The sequence below is a fragment of the Phalangium opilio genome, unplaced genomic scaffold (assembly GCF_054372755.1).
Source record: "Phalangium opilio isolate 3A_F unplaced genomic scaffold, DU_Popi_V2 ptg000088l_1, whole genome shotgun sequence".
Classification (NCBI taxonomy): domain Eukaryota; kingdom Metazoa; phylum Arthropoda; class Arachnida; order Opiliones; family Phalangiidae; genus Phalangium; species Phalangium opilio.
This window is the reverse complement of record NW_028324193.1, coordinates 1,857,804-1,877,520: the sequence shown is the minus strand read 5'-3', so window position 1 is coordinate 1,877,520 and position 19,717 is coordinate 1,857,804. Positions and strand designations below refer to the sequence as shown.

Below are 19,717 nucleotides of genomic sequence, written 5' to 3'. Positions count from 1 at the left end.
GACATTTTCCCTGGAGTAATATTTAAGGATTAAAAATTAACGTTGCCTTATAAGTGCTTTAAAATACAGCTACGTCTCCTTCAGTATAGTGCTCCTAAAAAAAAGGTAGGGTGTTCGGCCGTTCGCTTTTTTAAATCTTTCATTTTAAATCGAGGTCTAAAAAAATTAGACTTCCTTATCTATCACAATGTTTTAACCATTTGGTTTTCGGTCGGCTAGCTGGAGGTTAGTTTCCAGCTTTGGGTTTAAAATTTAACCTGGATATATTTTGGACTTCAACATATAACAGCAAGTTAAATGATCATGTGCCATTCATTTTCACGCATTTAAAATTAATCTTATGATATTTATTAGTAACAACAACGTGATCTTCACTGTTGGTTAACGTGAATAAGACGGTGCTTAGAGGTGACATGGTATGGGTTTTTACACGTTCATAATTAGGTTTACCGTACACCGCTTTTAGACGTGTAAATCACGGGTTTTGGGTATCCGAGAAACGTTGGCTACACGTGCTACCCTCGTAAATTGCACGTTACGAACATTTAATTACCTTACATTATTTCCACGTGAATTTTAAGGGCAAATATTGTTAACATATTTAATAAAAACAACGTGATCTTTACTATTTGTTAACGTGCATAAGACGGTGTTTAGAGGTGACATGGTATGGGTTTTTACACGTTCATAATTAGGTTTACCGTACATCGCTTTTAGACGTGTAAATCACGGGTTTTGGGTACCCGAGAAACGTTGGGTACACGTGCTACCCACGTAAATTGCACTTACGAACATTTAATTACCTTACATTATTTCCACGTGAATTTTAAGTGCAAATATTTTTCGCATATTTAATAAAAACAACGTGATCTTCACTATTTGTTAACGTGAATAAGACGGTGTTTAGAGGTGACATGGTATGGGTGTTTTACACGTTCATAATTAGGTTTACCGTACACCGCTTTTAGACGTGTAAATCACGGGTTTTGGGTACCCGAGAAACGTTGGCTACACGTGCTACCCTCGTAAATTGCACGTTACGAACATTTAATTACCTTACATTATTTCCACGTGAATTTTAAGTGCAAATATTGTTCACATATTTAATAAAAACAACGTGATCTTCACTATTTGTTAACGTGAATAAGACGGTGTTTAGAGGTGACATGGTATGGGTTTTATACACGTTCATAATTAGGTTTACCGTACACCGCTTTTAGACGTGTAAATCACTGGTTTTTGCTACCTGGGACACCTTATCACCAATGGGATTACGTACCAAATAGCATTTGCTAACTCCTTCATAGCTAACTGTATTGTTTTCAAGGCACAGCAAGGCCATATCGTCAGCTGTTGTATTTTCTTTTAGGTTTTTAACAGCTTTGAAAAGTTTAGGATATTTTCCAGAGACAACAAATTCCACTATATTTTCACTTGGAAAACTATCATAATGTGGGAGATTAAGTGATTGTTTGGCCTGTCCCAGCTTTTCATAACCTTTATTAAATGTATGTATAATATGTAATGTTATATCTATTTGAAAAATTAAGCAACTCAAGATAATGCCGTCAAATCTAAGAGTTTTTACAGAACTCTGCAAATCATTTTTAAAATTGGCGTTAAATTCATAAGAGTCAAAGTCTTGATTCTTACGCTGTTCTATTTTTATACCTTCGCAAATGGCCGTCATGCAGTCAGATAAGCCGTTTGTACTGTGAACTATTGTAAATTTTTTCCAAACGCTTTTTAGACCCAACAAAGGTATAACAAAATTTTCGAGAAAAAGTTTGTCAGCCTCGATGCATGACCTTTGATGGAGCATAAATAACACCGGGAACTGAGGGTTTCTTGGCAATTCTGTGTTTCTCGTGGAAATACCTGATATTACGAAATCTTCCATCACACACATTGTACTAAGGACAATTTGATTTATAATAGAAGAACTTGTAGTTCTAAGCAATGTTTTGGCTTTATCAAGAGCACCCAAAAACCCAAAAATTATCATAAGTTGTCCTTCATAATATGTAACTTCTTTAATAAAGTCCTTCAATGGTCCCATAGCTAAGACAATAACATTGGCAAAACAATTGGCAGAAACAGCACTTGTACGCGCTCTTCCTGTAGAACTAGTGCTATTTACCATGGACAAAACATCTTCATTCATTTCTTGAACTTCACTTTGCATTTTCGGCGAACAAACTTCATTCTCTGGGAATTGAGTAACATTTGTTGTTGATTGTGGCGCAGTAATATTGTTACTGACTTTAACTTCGTGCTTTTTGCGTGGGACTAATTTTTCATCTCCAGCATAATGTACCGCAATAGCCGCAAATTCTTTAATAGAAGAGTTGTTTAACTCATAAGTGGTCTTGGAAAACTAGCGATCGTATTTTAAACCTTTCCCAGGCCTCAGATAATAATAACATCTGTTTATCTCTTCGTTATCTTTTTTTGGTTTTGAGAATTTTCTCCACATAATCCTGTCTGATCGTATAACTTCGTTTACTTTGTCCTTTTCAACTTTAAAGATAAAAAGGTCCCCTCCTTTTGGTTCAACATTTAGTGGGAACGAAGTTGTGTAAACATTACCGTCTAATTGTCCGCAAAGAGCAGACTCAAGAATTTCTGTTAATTCATTGTTGTCCAGTTTACAGCAAACGTTTGTTCGATAAGCACCACGGTTATTTATGGAACATTTTGAATCTGAGTCAAAAAACTTGAAATGTTCATCCAGTTTCTTGTTATCATTTCTAATTACCATTTGTATGCTAGACTCTTCATTGCTATCAGTTTCACAAACAGATTCCACGGATTTTATGGTATCACAATGATCTACTCCTAATGTTTCCTTAGAAATATTTTCACCTAGTAAAACCACTTCAGTTCCACCACTTCCTTCCTTTTCAGAAGAGTTGTATTTGTTAGCTGTAACCTGTGGTAATATTTTAATTTTCGGGAAATAATGAGTAATTAAGACCTTTTTTTGGCCCTCTGGTAAGATTTCATCAGATGCTATTAAATTGCTGACAATAACCTTTTCATGAAGATTTTTACCAGGCCAAAGTTTTTTTACTGTAGTGGTTACTTTTTGTATTCCGCCTGTGCCTTTAGAGGTACCCATTTTTTCAATGGGTCCTTCAGATTTTGAGACTGTGTGCTTAATGTTTTTTGGAGTGGTAAGAATGTCCTTTAACTCCACGTTCTTCAGCGTACCATGGAAATTTCTACGGTATATACCACAGTCTGGTGCAGCATTCCCAATGACTTCATTTCCACCGATCTGGGTTTCGGATCCAATGATACATTTATCTTGTGTAGCATTTTCATAGGTCTGGGTAGATCGTAATATTTTACGTTTTTCCATGTATTGCCGTTTCATTTCCTTGGCTTTATCTTTAGCTTCAAACGTATCATACGTTTGTTCATTTGTAATAAATCTAGCGGCAAGCGAAATTAGTGTTTCGTTATAAGCAAAGTTATTGAAATACAATGGATCTAACACTATTTGTGTTTCGGCCCCAAATCTTTCGGACAAAATGTCGTAAAATGCAACAGCAACCATAGAAATATTCTTGTTTTGATTCGGTACGAATATTATACAATTGCGCCACTTTCTCATTATCGCGACATTAGCAAGCACGTCTGGTCCGTACATATCCAAAGTCTCTTGGACATCTAGTTTCAGCAACCATGTAGTGAAGGTTGATTCTGCAATACTATCTACGTCGTATAACTGAAATTTAGAATTGGAATTTTGTTCCTTCAATATTGTAAGATTTGTCTTTTTGTCGGTCGCTTTTCCGAATTCATGTTTATTCTTAATCAAAGTTAACGCTTCTTTGTCCATAATTTCAAACAACTGTCTTTGAAAACCTTGACTTTTATTTTTATATTTATTTGAATTATATTCACATTTCTTATTGAGATATTTACAGACGATTGAAATCAAAACATCGTTATGTGCAAATTTTTTAACGTGGTCAGATTCCAATAATACATTGGTTTTTGCATGAAAGAGTGGAATTAAACACTGGAATATCAATCGCATAATTTCAACAATTTTTGGATCAACGCCTACAACTGTATTAACAGGGCTATCAGTTTTAAAATGTTTTTGTTTCATAAGAACTTCAGTATCGTAAATACACGATCCAAATGCATCTAGGAATAGTTTCACGTCCAATTCTTCCAAAAACTTTTCAAACAGCTGCACAAAGAATTTATCTAATAACGGCACTTTATATTCCAGTGAATCTCTAAATCTTGATCCTTTAGATTCTATCATTGGCCTCTTAAATAAGTTTTCATAATCAATATCTATTACAATGGTATCAGATGGCTGGGAAAGTGTTTCTTCAGTAGCTAGTTTATAAGCTTTCATATAAATTTGCCGCAAAATTTTATCACTGATTATACGTTTTTTCCCGATTCTTTCGACCTCAATTCATGCTTTATTTCAGAAGCTCTATGATTAATGTCATATTCGCGAAGTGGAGCTCCCGGCTTTTTACGGTGTGCATAAGGTGTCTTTAAAACATTCCAAGTATCGTTTTCACATGATCCTTTATTTTCAGGGATAACTGCGCTCGAATCGGATTTTTTCAATAAACCATGATTTTTTTCAATGTTTCCTATGAATTTGCCGTTTTCGTGGCTAGTGGTCGTTTGTTCTGTACCACTCTCATTGTCAGTATGTGAAAATTCCTTATGAATCTCATGACTATTTCGATGAACCGTGCCCATATATTCTATGGGTTGGACATTTGTCCTGTCTGTGGTCGGTTGTTCCGTACCAAGCCCATTGGCCGTGTTTTGGACGGTTGGCTTGACCATTCCGTCGTACTTCTGATGAACCATACCCATATTTTCTATGGGTTGGACATTTCTCGGGTCTGTGGTCGGTTGTTCCGTACCAAGCCCATTGGCAGTGTTTTTGACGGTTGGCATGACCATTCCGTCGAATTCCTGTTGAACCATAGCCATATTTTCAATGGGTTGGACATTTGTCGGGTCTGTGGTCGTTTGTTTCGTACCACGCCCATTTGCAGTGTTTTGGACGGTTGGTTTGACCATTCCGTCGTAGTTCTGATGAACCATACCCATATTTTCTATGGGTTGGACATTCGTCGGGTCTGTGGTCGGTTGTTCCAAACCACGCCCATTACCAGTCTTTACGACTGTTGGCTTGACGATTACGTCGTAATTTTGATGAACCATACCCATATTTTCTATGGGTTGGACGTTTGTGGGATAAGTGATCGGTTGTTCCGTACCACTCCCATTTTCAAAGTTCAAGACGGTTGGCTTCGCCATTCCGTCATAGTTTTGGTCCTCCATCTTTTAGTAGATAAAATAGCGGAAAACCTGTTTGTAAAATACAAAATATTTAAATATAGAAGTACTAATTCAATATAAAAACAATTCCCCTATTTCGCTCAATTTTCAATAATATAGGCAAAACCTTAAACTTGACTGAAAACAAAAATAAAGGTGAGGGGGGAGGTTAATAGAGCCTATATGTTGAAATTATAACAATGAACTAAATATTTCAGAGGGTTTCGGGTATTCCAATAAACTTTTAGACCTTTAATTAACATGCTATCATAACCTAGTGTAAACATTCTTGTAGGATACTTCATTTATTACTGTTTTGGCCTACATCAAAGTTATGAGGTAGAGTCTTACAGGGAGGACCCCTTTAGCACAAAATCAGTTATTAAAATTTTGAAAAAGAATACAATAATTACCAAAACAATTTATTCCTGCTGGAAATATCACTGACCTTGCTTCGGGATTAACCTTAACGGCAAAATCTAAAGCAAGAAGATAATTAAAGCGAGCTAGAACAAAAGAGAAAACCAAGCATCAACGTTGAAGGCGTTGTAGAGTAAAACTCCACCAGTTGCCCAGGAAGTAAAAACCAACACGAAGAAAACTAGCTACAGACACTTAGAGACCATACTAAAAATACAACTATTTTTTTTAAAATAATTTATTTTGTTCACTAAAACTGACACTAATTGATTAGGGAGTTCTTAAAATTAATAAAACTTTTATCACATGGAATAAAAAAAAAATCAAAATTTTACTTGTGCATATTCAAAAAGTATTTATTAAATAATGTCTTTTTTACAGCCCTGGTTTCTACTTTTAAAGTAGAGAAAGTTGAGAAAGTTCTCAAAGATGCGCACTGCGCAACAGAATGGATCTACGGGGGTTCAACAGTAGCTTAAAAACCAAAGGACGTTAGTGGAGCTGTAAATAAGTATATTCTATTAGTGTGGAACAGAGGCCCCGTGAGGGTGGGGAATTTTACTTAGCTATTTATTAGTTTCAATGCAAATTGGGTCCATAGGTCCGCGGCAAGGATGTGATTCATCAGGTTTCAGTTTATGTGTAAGCAGGGAAGGAAAAGGAGTTTACTTGTTAGGTCACGGAAGGGGTCAGGGGGTCAAGTCACCTCCGAAGGACATGGGGCAGTCGTCACCTATCTGGGACCGGGCCGGAAATAAGAAAAATTTCTTATGGGACATGTCTCCAGTGACCCCCTATTTGACAGGAAAATTTATTGGACATTGTCCACTGGCGTGTGCATAAATAGTGTCACATCTTTATAGCCATGCTATCAAAAGTTCGGAAAATTTGTTGGTCAAAATGTCCAGTGACCCCCTTAGTTTTTAAAAAATTATGCTACATTTTAATATTTTATTGGACAATGTCCAGTGTCCTGTCTCCTGTGCTTATTTCGGGCCCTGATCTGGGAAGGCTCGCCAACATGTGTCTAATTTCCTCAAACTTTGCCGCCTAGAAGCTTGCCTTACAACTTTCTTAGAAATAAGGATTTTTTTAAACTAGTCCGCGGGACCAGTGACCGCGTCTACAATTATCCCTAATTTATTTTTTACTAATCCTGATAAAAAAGACTGTTTACAAGTAGTAAACTGTAAAAGTAGAAACCAGGGCTGTGCAAAAGACATTATTTAATAAATACTTTATGAATATGCACAAGTAAAATTTTCATTTTTTTTTGGAAATTAATGTAATGAAAGTTTTGTTAGTTTTAAGAACTCGCTAATAAATTAGTGTCAGTTTTAGTGAACGAAATAAATTATTTAAAAATATATTTGGTTTTTAGTATGGTCTTTAAGCGTCCATAATAGTTTTTCTTCGTTGTTTCACTTACTTTCTGGCCAACTGTTGGAGTTTGACTCTGCAACGCTTTCCACGTTTATACTTGCTTTTCTCTTTTGTTTTAGCTCGCTTTAATTATCTTCTTGCTTTAGATTTTGCTTTTAAGGTTAATCCCGAAGCAAGGTCAGTGCTATTTCCAGTAGGAAGAATTGTTTTGGTAATTATTGTATTCTTGTTAAAAATTTAAAAACCTGATTTTAACCTCTCTGTAAGACTCTACCTGATAACTTTCATGTAGGCCTAAACAGTAATAAATGAAGTATCCTACAAGAATGTTTACACTACGTTACTCTATTTATGTTAGCATGTTAATTAAAGGTCTAAAAGTTTATTGGAATACCCGAAAGTTTAGCTAAACGTGTTAACGTGGCTATTGCTATCATTTTAATCATATATTATTATTAATTGTTTTATTCACATTCTAACTGTAGGTTTTTTATTTTCAGTGTTTGTGAATAATCACTCACGCATACCTGAAATTGTTCACAAATCAGGTTTCAACGATGGAAGGACCCATTGAAAAAATGGGTACTTCTAATGGCACAAAAGCCATGGTTGGTATACAAAAAGTAACCACACCACTAAACATTGAGACCACAGTCTCAAAATGCCAAGGACCCATTGAAAAAATGGATGCCTTTAATGGCTCAAAAGCCATGGGTGGAATAGATAAAAAAATCAACAAAACAATCTCGAAATCAAAGCCAGAACAATTCATTGACGAAAGCTCGAGTGAAACAACCGAGTCCACCTCATCAACAGATGAAGGTATATCAAAACATCACTCAAACTATAAGGCTGCATTAAATGGTCTTGAAAAAGGTGCTTTTCGAAGCAACACCTCAAAGAAATTGAGCAATAATGAAGTTAAAATTTTATTGAACTCTATTTTAAAAGGAAAACAGGAAGGACTAGTTTACACTACTCCCTTTCCGAAAAGTGTCGAACCCAAAGGGGGAGATGTATTTGCTTTTCGTGTTCCAATAGATGAAGAATCAAATGTAATAAATTCTGACAGAATATTTTGGAGAAACGGAGGAAAAAATAAGGCTAATCAGCCAGTTATAAGGAAATATTTCTATCTGAGAACTGGGAAACAACTCGAAATGGACTCTTCGTTTTCAAAAACAGTTTTTACACTAAAAAAATAATAAAAACAGGAAAATAATGGCTATTCTTGTTCAATATTTGGGCAATGAGAATCTAGTTCAACGACGTTGCCATGGCAACTCCCATAAATTCGATCGAATGTATGCACCAACCATGCCTTCGGTTAGGAAATACATAAAAGAAAAAGTTGAAGTTGGAACTGATCCACGGAAAACCTATGATCAGGCTTTAGATGCAGCCGAAAAACTCTTCAAAGCTAAAACATTTGCAAAAGAAGAAGTTGAAGTTTCTCACCAAGATGTTGAAGACATTGGAGCAAGGAACTTAAAACAGGCTCAAAATTTCAAGTACCGAGTAGAAAGAGAAAGGAAAATATCAGATGATCCATATTACAATTTGATTGAACTTGCGAATGGACCATTTAGTGATGCCATTTTAAAAATTAGTTACAGTAATTTCTACGTAATTTTGAGCATTCCAGAAATAATAAAACTCTCGAAACGATTGTTAAGAGCGTCATCTGACGATCCAAACCTGGAACAAGTGATGTCTTATGACACAACTTTTGAAGTGGGAAATTTTTATGTTTCCTTTGTAGCCATGAAAAATACTGAAATAGTTGGTAATCCTTTAATTCCTGTTTTTGCTATGGTACATGATCGAAAATTCATGTCTACACACAGCCATTTTTTTATACATTTCGTGGCTCTTTTATTAGAGCTGGATAAATACGGTCAAAATGTGCCTATTATTTGTGACAGAGAAGCTGGCATCATAAAAGCTATTTCAAATAGTTGTAAAATGGGCCGACAAAATATTCTCTTTTGCCATAACCATTTAAATAGAAACATAGACGATTGGCTTTCTAAGACGAATGCCAGTGCTGATGATAAAAAGGCGTACTCGGAGTTCATAACTGACTTGATAAATTGCGAGACAGTCGAAGAGTTTGATGAATTATATGAAACATATAAAATAACTTGGTGTAAAGAATTTGCAAAATATGCCGACAAACACATTAGAACAGCTTTGCGCAAAGGCTGCATAAAAGCTGTAACAAAGAGATTTGCAGCTTTCAAAAATTGCGTTCCAACAAATAACGTGAGTGAAAGCCTTAACGCAGACTTCAAAGCATTTATTGACAATAAACAATTAAGTGTTAACGAAGTTGTTGTTGCAATTGTCAATTATCAATTATCAAAATTGAAAGAGGCTAACCGAGCATATTCAAATATCGGTTCATATTTTTTAAAACATCATCTGAGGAACCCACAACTGGCGGGTAACCAAAACCCTGACTTACAAATATTGCCCATAAAAAACCACTGGACCAACAAAGACGTAATTCACCAATTAGGATTGAATTCTGAAAATGACACTAAGAAACGGAAATCATCCGAAACAACAAATATCGGACATAACGCTTTAGCGTCCTTCTGCATAGAAAACCAGTTAATTACATATGAACCAAAAAGCAAGTGTCACATTGTTAGAAACCCTTATGATAACGTTTTTCACGCCGTCGAATTAACAAAAAATTATTGTACTTGCGGATTAAAGGGCTGTTTCCATACATTTGCAGCAAAGCGACTACTTGGAGAAGTGAGACCCCTAGCGATAAATTCAATGGATCTGCTAAAACCACATATCCCAAGTGGCCGAAAAAAGCCAAGGAGGGAAGATTATGATTATTCATTTAGCGCTGCCCCAGACTCTACTTTTGTGGAGGAAAATATTGGTAATGAAGTAGAAAGTTTCAAAACAATTGATATTTCTTATACACACGATGAAAAAGACTTAATTATGCCTGACGAAATGGACGTTGATACTGATTGTGAACTGCCAGATCACCAATATTCAAGAGAAGCGGAAGAAAATTATCTTGATAAAATTGACACTCGAGTCAACATATCAGAGACGCTATTACAAAATGAAAGTTCACAATTCTCATTGGTGAAAAACCAACATATGTGTTTGGATCAATGTGACTTGAAGAAAACCGAAACTATGAAAGAGGAAACATTGCAAGAATTTCCAGAAAATGATGAAGACTTGCTTCCTGAAATGGAACACCATTTCAACACAAAATGAAACTTTCATGATTACGGATATGCCAATGTTAGAACAAAAAGGAGAGAGTATGTTTGTGCCGTCATTTGAGCATCTTAATGAAAAGCTTGAAAATGCTCAATCGAACCACAACAAAATTATTGAACAGGAAACATTAGAAGAATTTCCAGAAAATGATGAAGACTTGGTTCCTAAATTGGAATACTATGGCTACACCAACACAAAGATTCCAAAACAAAATGAAACTTATGTACTTAGGGATATGCCAGTGCTAGAAAAAAATAAAGATAGTTTCTTTGCACCAGCACACACCTATCTTGATAACCTTATTGACAAGCTTAAAAAGTAAGGTGTTCAAGAAGCTGACGAACCACCAAGTATATCAAGCTGTTCATCAAATTTCACGGCTTCCGGCTCTTCTCCAAAATTTACCGAGTCACCAGAAACAAAAATGGTTTTAGACTACGAAACTGTTCAAAAATTTGTTGAATATGAATACTTCGAATTAAATGAACGAACAAAGTCTCTTAAACTAAATGAACCAATTATCAGTTTCTTATTAAACGATTGTATGGAAAATTTGGTTAAAGCACATGATGCTGAGCAAAAGGTCCTAGTTGTTGAAAGTGGAATATTTGTGAACTAGCATAAAGCACTGCATGGTTTGGTTCATAAAACTACTGGTATTAATATGTTATATATGACCACCGTGAAATTTCTGGAATCAAATGAAGCCGCCAACAAGGACGTTTTGGCTGTTTTATTTCCATTAGATGTTTTAAATAGGCATGGAAAACACTGGTTTTTAGGGCTCATTAATTTTGAAAAAAAGAAAATTTGCGTTCTGGACGGGTTGCACACGAACCCCGAAGACATTCGCAAGCACTTTAAAACCCTCTTAACCTTTGTTATACTAACCTTCAACAGTGCTAATTTAAGTTTTAATCGAGACGAGTGGGCTTTAGAAAGTAGTAAGGACTGTCCTATGCAAAAGGCAAACAGTAACGACTGCGGTGTCTACATTTTGTATTATTTCTTTTCGTTTCTAAAAAGCGAAACAAGTAAAATAGCATCATCCTCTTTGATTGGCAGAAAATGGGCATATTATGTGAACTCATTAAACTTTAATGAAACTTTTCCTAAGAAAAAACGGGGAAAAAAGGCTAAGATGGATATTTCAACTGCACAAGCAGCATCATATGAGCTTCGCAAGTGGAAGCCATTAATAATCGTTGTCAAAATCGAAAGTGAAACCAGTACATGGCTAATGAAATACAATACACAGGAAGAGAATAAATGTGGTGCCGAAGTGTGTCCAGGGTTTGATAAAACAATGCATTACGTCATGTGCGTCAGTTGCCGAAAATGGTACCATGACGCCTGTCAAAACTTTCCTGTCTACAAAGATGTCACTTATTACCGTTGCGGTAAATGCCAGGAATAATATTTTTTAATTGGAAAATTTACTCAAACTAGGAATATGAAAGTACAACGTGACCATCAAACTAGTGGTAACTGGTGAAAGATTTTTATAAATACTCATGGCTGGATAATTTCAAACATTAACAAAAGAAATTTAAAATTGGATTAAATTTTATATTTTAAAGAACAGAGGCCTGCAATCCCTGCATTGACCCAGAAATTGAACCTTGTGAAAAGGAAGAACCAATTAAACTAGGCGAAATCTAAAAGTGGCCTTACCTAGCCTAGCGCTCTTTTACAGTCTGGTGCTCTGGCGTTGGCTTAAAAGACACGTGCAAATTCCTATACCGCAAAATAATGGTTATGCCGAGGAATTTTGATAATTGGAAAGCGGAAAAGATCAAAGAATCACAAAAGTTTGCAAACAAATATTTTGCCAAAAATTTGCAAAAACATTTTTGCAAACAAATATTTTTCCAATAATTTGCAAAAACATTTTTGCAAAAAAATATTTTTCCAAAAATTTGCAAAAACATTTTTGCAAAAAAATATTTTTCCAAAAATTTGCAAAAACATTTTTGCAAAAAGAAATTTAAAAAATATATTTGCAAAAAAATAAATAATGGTTAAAAATAATTCTTATTTAATTTTATGAACTGATCCGTACCGTTTCATTTGAAAAAAACCGGTTTTTCTAAAAGTTTGCAAAAAATATTCAAGGTTCTGCAAGAGGTTTTCGGCATAAAAAACTGGCAAAAAATTAAATGATGGTTAGAATAAATTCTTATTTAATTTAATGAACTGATTAGTACCGTTTCATTTTAAAAAAACCGGTTTTTCTAAAAGTTTGAAAAAATATTCAAGGTTCTGCAAGAGGTTTTCGGCATAAAAAACTGCCAAAAAATTAAATGATGGTTAGAATTAATTCTTATTTAATTTAATGAGTTAAACCGTACCGTTTTCATGTAAAAAAACCGCTTTTTCTAAAAGTTTGCAAAAAATATTCAAGGTTCTGCAAGAGTTTTTCGGCATAAAAACTACCAAAAAAATCAATGATGGTTATAATTAATTCTTATTTAATGTAATGAACTGATCCGTACCGTTTTCATGTAAAAAAACCGGTTTTTCTAAAAGTTTGCAAAAAATATTCAAGGTTCTGCAAGAGTTTTTCGGCATAAAGAACTGCCAAAAAATTAAATGATGGTTAGAATTAATTCTTATTTAATTTAATGAACTGACTAGTACCGTTTCATTTGAAAAAAACCGGTTTTTCTAAAAGTTTGCAAAAAATATTCAAGGTTCTGCAAGAGGTTTTCGGCATAAAAAACTGCCAAAAAATTAAATGATGGTTAGAATTAATTCTTATTTAATTTAATGAACTGAATAGTACCGTTTTCATGTAAAAAAACCGGTTTTTCTAAAAGTTTGCAAAAAATATTCAAGGTTCTGCAAGAGTTTTTCGGCATAAAAACTACCAAAAAAATCAATGATGGTTATAATTAATTCTTATTTAATGTAATGAACTGATCCGTACCGTTTTCATGTAAAAAAACCGGTTTTTCTAAAAGTTTGCAAAAAATATTCAAGATTCTGCAAGAGTTTTTCGACATAAAGAACTGCCAAAAAATTAAATGATGGTTAGAATTAATTCTTATTTAATTTAATGAGTTAATCCGTCCCATTTTCATGTAAAAAAACCGGTTTTTCTAAAAGTTTGCAAAAAATATTCAAGGTTCTGCAAGAGGTTTTCGGCATAAAAAACGGCCAAAAAATTAAATGATGGTTAGAATTAATTCTTATTTAATTTAATGAACTGACTAGTACCGTTTCATTTGAAAAAAACCGGTTTTTCTAAAAGTTTGCAAAAAATATTCAAGTTTCTGCAAGAGTTTTTCGGCATAAAAAACTGGCAAAAAATTAAATGATGGTTAGAATAAATTCTTATTTAATTTAATGAACTGATTAGTACCGTTTCATTTTAAAAAAACCGGTTTTTCTAAAAGTTTGCAAGAAATATTCAAGGTTCTGCAAGAGGTTTTCGGCAAAAAAAATGCCAAAAAATTAAATGATGGTTAGAATTAATTCTTATTTAATTTAATGAACTGAATAGTACCGTTTTCATGTAAAAAAACCGGTTTTTCTAAAAGTTTGCAAACAAAATTCAAGGTTCTGCAAGAGTTTTTCAGCATAAAAAACTACCAAAAAAATCAATGATGGTTATAATTAATTCTTATTTAATTTAATGAACTGATCCGTAACGTTTTCATGTAAAAAAACCGGTTTTTCTAAAAGTTTGCAAAAAATATTCAAGGTTCTGCAAGAGGTTTTCGGCATAAAAAACTGACAAAAAATTAAATGATGGTTAGAATTAATTCTTATTTAATTTAATGAACTGATTAGTACCGTTTTATTTGAAAAAAACCGCTTTTTCTAAAACTTTGCAAAAAATATTCAAGGTTCTGCAAGAGGTTTTTGGCATAAAAAACTAACAAAAAATTAATAATGGTAAGTAATAATTCTTAATAAATTTCATAAACTAATCAGAACATACACTCACGCAAGTTAGTTCAAATGATAGTATCCTTACACTCTTTAATTTAAATATATATTGTAGGAATGCTCTTCACCTCAGAAATCCTTATAAAAATATGTTAATTCATTACGTTTAACAGTGTCAAATACGCCATTAACCCTTATTATTTGAATTTAACTCGTCAGTAAGAAACCATAATTATATAGTCTCGATAGTTTAAATTTAACTCTAGTAGCATACCACGACTATGGGTTAAGGGTCAACCCTGAATTTTTAGTCACAAAACTCAAAGCAAACATTTAAGAGTTTCAAATTAATCATCCAAGATGTATTCTGATGAAATATTTCGGTAATTTCCGTTGTTAAAGGCTCTTATTTTCATTGTTTCATTTTTAATTAAAAAAATTAAAGATAACAAACTTAATTACCTTTTTAGATGTCGGTTATGCAATTTTGTTTAAAAGGTCTTGCAAATTAGGGTCTAGAATTGCAAACAATAAGTTCTGCAAGTTTATAGAAAAGGTCCTGCAAATTAGGGTGTGAAATTGCAAACTTTTCGAGGGGTACGTTACTCTAAGGTTTTGCAAGTTTGTAAAAAAAGTTTGTAAAAAAAAAATCCTGCAAATTAGTACCTCCCAGTTTGTCGCCCACCATAGTTGCCTGAGCCCGTTGAAATTACGCGTTTGGCCCATTCTAGAAGCATCGAGGCGAATTCGGTAGCCGTAACGATAACGCGCTGATCACTCTGGTTCAATAAGGCTCTCGCGATGGCGAGCGGTTCGCCCTGCTTCGAAATTCATTTCGAACTTTCTTTCAAATAGAGTTGATAGAACTCGCTAACGAAATAATAATAATAATAATAATCTAAGCTTGGTCTAGGACGGAAGTCAACTCGCGACTTATTTACAGGTGGCAGCTTTCGGGCTCTCTAATGGAGACGCAAGATTTCACGAGTCTTCCGAGATCGAAGTAATGAACGTTGAATGAATGCGGTATAACTAAACGGCTAAAAACGTTTTCGTCGTCTTGAGAGACAGTTGGCGAAACTTGGGAGAAGATTGATTCGTCCCGATCGTAGTTGCGAAACCTGGCAAATTTTAGGCCAAGTTCGTCCACTAAATGATTTCTATAACCTAAGCACATTCCCGTTAAAAGGAAGCAAACGATGGCTTCAGCCGCGTAAACGTTGATAAAATCACCTAGAAATAAAAATATAATTAAAAGATAAAAAAAAATTAATTTCCCAATTCCGAATAGCCGCTTAATTATACTAACGCAGAGTAAAACTTGGTATTAAATGTTGCCCTTCCGTAGCTTCCTCCGGTGTTCATTTTATGTTGTTGAGGCAATTTGTCAAATGAATGTGAATCATGTTGTAACGTTTTCTAACGTGATTCTTGAACAACGCGATCTGGCATTTGTACAACGCGAAACGTACGATTTCATTCTCGTGCAAGAATTTTCCGGTACACGAGTAAGAACTAACGATATTGAGTTTGGATTTCAAAGAAACGACGAGTTCCAATCGAGCCGTGTTAGAGTAACTCGTGCCTAAACTAAGAAGCAAATTCCACAAGACCCTGTTGCAAGTCAGTAATTTACGCGCTGTTAACTTTAATTTTGCTAAGTTGGCGGGCGTTCGGTTGCCTATGAATTGGCTCGCGAAATTTATCAAGAAAGTACTAATCTCGGGATTGGCGAAAATGGTTGACTTGTTTAAATGCCAAAATTAGGCAAAAAACATGTACATTTTTGCCATAGTTACGCGAACTTGATGATTGTCGTCGAACGATTCGTCAAACGAATAATAATAATAATTACCGAATCCTTTCAGAGCCCCAGTGGCGAAAGACATAGCGGGATAACTACCTAACGCTTTTCTAAGTCCTTATAAACTCCAAAGTAACGTTTCTCCAGGGGCGCTGTAGTCGAAAGCGTAGTGCACCAAACTTTCCAAGACCAAACCTTCGTTATCCGCTAAATTATTAGTTAGAAAATATTAAATATTCTGTGACTGTCCCGCGCACATAGACACGAAACAAAACGAGAAACTAAACCACCCTGAGATAAACGTCGGCTTAGAATTCGAGAAAATACGTCTCCTAACCGGTGGAAGTCCGATAAAGAGATGACTAAAAGACCACTTGTAGGGTAATCCGCGTTTTCGCGGCTCTGATTCTTGCGAGCGAAAGTCCCTGTATGGAGACATTTTCCTAGAGAAGAGTCTAAACACTCCATAACTAAAGTTCTTAGGAATTGGAAATTAATAAAATCTTCTGCCTCTCGCCCGTAGAAGCACAAGTAGCAAATGAAGTCCGCCGCCTCGAAAAGTCGAGCGCTCCAAACGTTTTTTTGGGAAGCTAAAATTCGGCTACCTTTTACGAATTTCGACGTTTTAAATCTTTCGAACGATAATTTCAAGTGCATGACCACATTCTTGGATGGCAATAAAACGGACCAGGTGTTACTGATAATAAGAATGCCGTCGATCAAGGGAACCATGCCAAACTCTTTGCAGCGAGAGGCTTCCATTCTGTCAACGGGTTTCTAGCTGCGAAAGAGTAACGTTAAAGACCGGTGTAGGGTAAAATATGGCAAACTGATCCGCAACGAGAAAACCGAACCAAACCAAACCTAGCCAACGCTTTTGCTGCGAGTAATATTGCAATTTTTACTATGTAGGTTCAGTTTTTGACGTCGCGTCCAACAACGCCTCGCTACCTTGTTCTTCTTGCGGGTTACGAATTCGTAATATTAACGAAGGTGCTCCGTTGCTCGATCACTATGACTTTTCCCGTTTTTATTTCGTAATCTGAATTGAATTATTAAATTAATAACAAAAAAATTAAAAGTGTTTTTAGAGATTGAAAATAACTGAATTACGATCGTACCAAAACGACTAAATCGTTATACCGGGCTTCCCTCTGATAGGAAAATTGATTGACTAATTAAATACTATAAAAAAGTTTAGATTAAAGTTTAAGAGTAGGGTTAGGCCTTTGGCGGTAACTACTTACTAAGCTCGGATTCGGAACGTAACTTTCGCGATGTACATGCTGTTTGGATTTGACCTATGAACCGCGGCTATGGCGCCGCGACCGTTGGAAAATATTGCGCGCGTGCTTAACAATTTTAATAGTCCAGGAAAACTATTAATAAAAAATTTAAATTAATCTAGGTTGACTGAACGGAAAAACGTTACGTTTACTCGCGCGTTTTAAATACAGTTTTTTAAAATAAATATCATTTCTTGGAAGGATTTCCGCGTTAGCCCGGGAACTGGGATACTTATTCGCGTTCGAACCTAACCTTTCTTGTATTTGACGATAAACGAGCTAATTAACAATAATTTGGAATAGGACCAATATTTTGAGGTAACAAAAACGTGTACAAAATTTAGTAACATTAAGGGAAAAGGAGGATATTTACGTAGTTGATAAGCCTTGACAATAACAAAAAAAACACGAATGGCTAAAAGCGCGACCCCTTTTTAAGGTTAGAAAGAAACTAAAAACAATAATTTTAAGGAAAAGGTGGCGATAAAAAAGCTAATTAGCCGTATTTTAGAAAGGTGTACCGATAATTTGGATTAAAAACGTATTCAATTTAGTAAAATTTTGGAACGGGGGAAATTTATTTAGTTGATCGAAACTTGATTAAATAACGAAAACAGTAACGCGCGTTTAGCCGCTCGCGGAATATGGCAATAAGAGGGAATAAATTATGAAAAAAAGAGGAATTTATATTGATGTAAGTTAGTTTATGCGCCTTAAATTTAATTTATTATTTATTTATTTTATTTTATTTAAACCTAGATTAAATTTTACCGCGATGAGTAAAGAGAACAAAGTCGAAGAGTAGGTTTAGCCATTGACGGTAACTAGTTACGAAAGTCGGACGCTCGGATTCGGAACTGGAAGCCTGCATTTCAAAGTGAAGTTTCGCGATTTAATCCCCGCTTGGATTTGACATTTGAACGTTTTTAACGATTGCGATAGTACGGGAAAACTGTGGGAAACGAAATTTAAATTAATCTAGGTTGACTGACTGATAAAATGAAATAAACCTATACAGACGGATTAAATATATTAGGGAGCTAACGGTTCTGATCCCGAAACGTCACACCCTTCTCTCTCTCTCTCTCTCTCTCTCTCTCTCTCTCTCTCTCTCTCTCTCTCTCTCTCTCTCTCTCTCTCTCTCTCTCTCTCTCTCTCTCTCTCTCTCTTACTGGAGTTTCTTTCCCCCTAACGGTTGGAAACGGTATTCTACGTGCAAAAATGACAACCAGAGAGGGGCTGCGTGACGTCAGACTATGTCTTCCCCCTAGCCAGTTGTTAGCTTACCTACGCTTTACGTAAGTAGTCAAGAAGTCAACTGACGGAGTAGCGCTAGGCCTTGGCGGCGACTTAAAAGGTGGAATTCATAAACGTCGGACGTTTATGAATTCCACCTAATAAAGCGGTTGAAATACTTAAAAAAGTATCGCTTCGCTTCCTAATAAATGTCTGATAATAATAAACTGTACGGAAAGACGTACCTAGTATTCCTCGGTGTTGGTGTAGAGCGATAGAAACTTCTCTCAAACGAATAACGTCGAGACTCGGAAGGCGACTAGAGCAGCTTGAAGGAGAGAGTGTCTCTGACCATCTGACTCCCTCCCTTATCCCTGAACTAGAGAGAGAGGAGGAACGAAATAACTACGGACTCGCGTTGTCTCCCGTGGCAACGGCGCCTATGACGTCAACGTCACGTGTTTCGATCGAACCAACCAAGCGTCGCGATTCCAATCTCTCGCATCCCTGGAAATTTTAACGTAACGTATTCTTCCGCCAAGCGTTGGCCGTGGAAAAAGTAAATAAATTATAAAAGTGAACATGAAATATATTTTTATTTATTTATTCGAACGTGTTGTTCGCGTAGTAAACAGCGTGACGTATGTGTGAACGTCGGTAATCGATACGTTAGACGTGTTACGGAAAGAGTACACTAAAGTATCGTAGAAAAGTAAATCTTATTATTTGGTTTTAATTGATTTCGAATTTAGTTCAATTAATGTTAATTAAGCGCTGGTTGTAGCGCGAATAATTAAGCTCGGAATTAAAAAAAGGTCTATTTCCAGATGTCGCTGTCCTTTTTCTCTCCACGAGCGGGACGAAATGTCGTCCGCTATAAGGCGGATGATTAGAGCCCATAGTTAGAAACTTAGAGCCCTAAACTCGTTTGACACCAGTCAACAACTCCGTTAGTTTTAAAACGATTAATACCTAGCTGTTTAAATCTAACGCGGTCAATGATTAACTTATTGCGGCTCTACTCTATTAGTTTAAGAATGACTGAACAATACGTATAAAAAATTTGCTAGCTTGACACCTCGTGATTGAAATGTGAGCC

General features: G+C 35.3%; 2 protein-coding genes and 1 long non-coding RNA gene across 3 annotated transcripts; 1 reads left to right on the top strand and 2 right to left on the bottom strand.

Moving 5' to 3' along the window:
* Positions 1-7,747: 7,747 nt before the first annotated feature.
* Positions 7,748-10,392, top strand: LOC149649021 (uncharacterized). The gene is made up of 3 exons (XM_089849374.1): positions 7,748-8,013; positions 8,089-8,923; positions 9,020-10,392. Exons 2-3 carry the CDS (start codon positions 8,359-8,361, stop codon positions 10,390-10,392), a joined length of 1,938 nt encoding a protein of 645 aa, XP_089705500.1. The 5' UTR covers positions 7,748-8,013; positions 8,089-8,358.
* Positions 10,393-12,609: 2,217 nt separating this feature from the next.
* LOC149649019 (uncharacterized) lies at positions 12,610-14,151 on the bottom strand. The gene is made up of 5 exons (XM_089849373.1): positions 14,051-14,151; positions 13,184-13,264; positions 13,039-13,120; positions 12,894-12,949; positions 12,610-12,686 (listed from the first exon to the last, which is right to left on the bottom strand). Exons 1-5 carry the CDS (start codon positions 14,058-14,060, stop codon positions 12,610-12,612), a joined length of 306 nt encoding a protein of 101 aa, XP_089705499.1. The 5' UTR covers positions 14,061-14,151.
* On the bottom strand, positions 13,475-13,989 carry LOC149649020 (uncharacterized). Its single transcript, XR_016371654.1, has 3 exons — positions 13,907-13,989; positions 13,618-13,699; positions 13,475-13,528 (listed from the first exon to the last, which is right to left on the bottom strand). It is a non-coding gene; the product is annotated as an uncharacterized LOC149649020 (long non-coding RNA).
* Positions 14,152-19,717: the final 5,566 nt, after the last annotated feature.

Coding starts and splice junctions, on each gene's coding strand:
- LOC149649021 (XM_089849374.1), top strand. CDS start 8,359: ATGGCTATTCTTGTTCAATATTTGGGCAATGAGAATCTAGTTCAACGA. Junction 8,924..9,019: donor GAAAAATACTGAAATAGTTG/GTAATCCTTTAA, acceptor CTCTTTTATTAG/AGCTGGATAAATACGGTCAA.
- LOC149649019 (XM_089849373.1), bottom strand. Junction 12,950..13,038: donor GGTTTTTTTCAAATGAAACG/GTACTAGTCAGT, acceptor AAACTCTTGCAG/AACCTTGAATATTTTTTGCA. Junction 12,687..12,893: donor GGTTTTTTTACATGAAAACG/GTACGGATCAGT, acceptor ATTTTTTGGCAG/TTTTTTATGCCGAAAACCTC.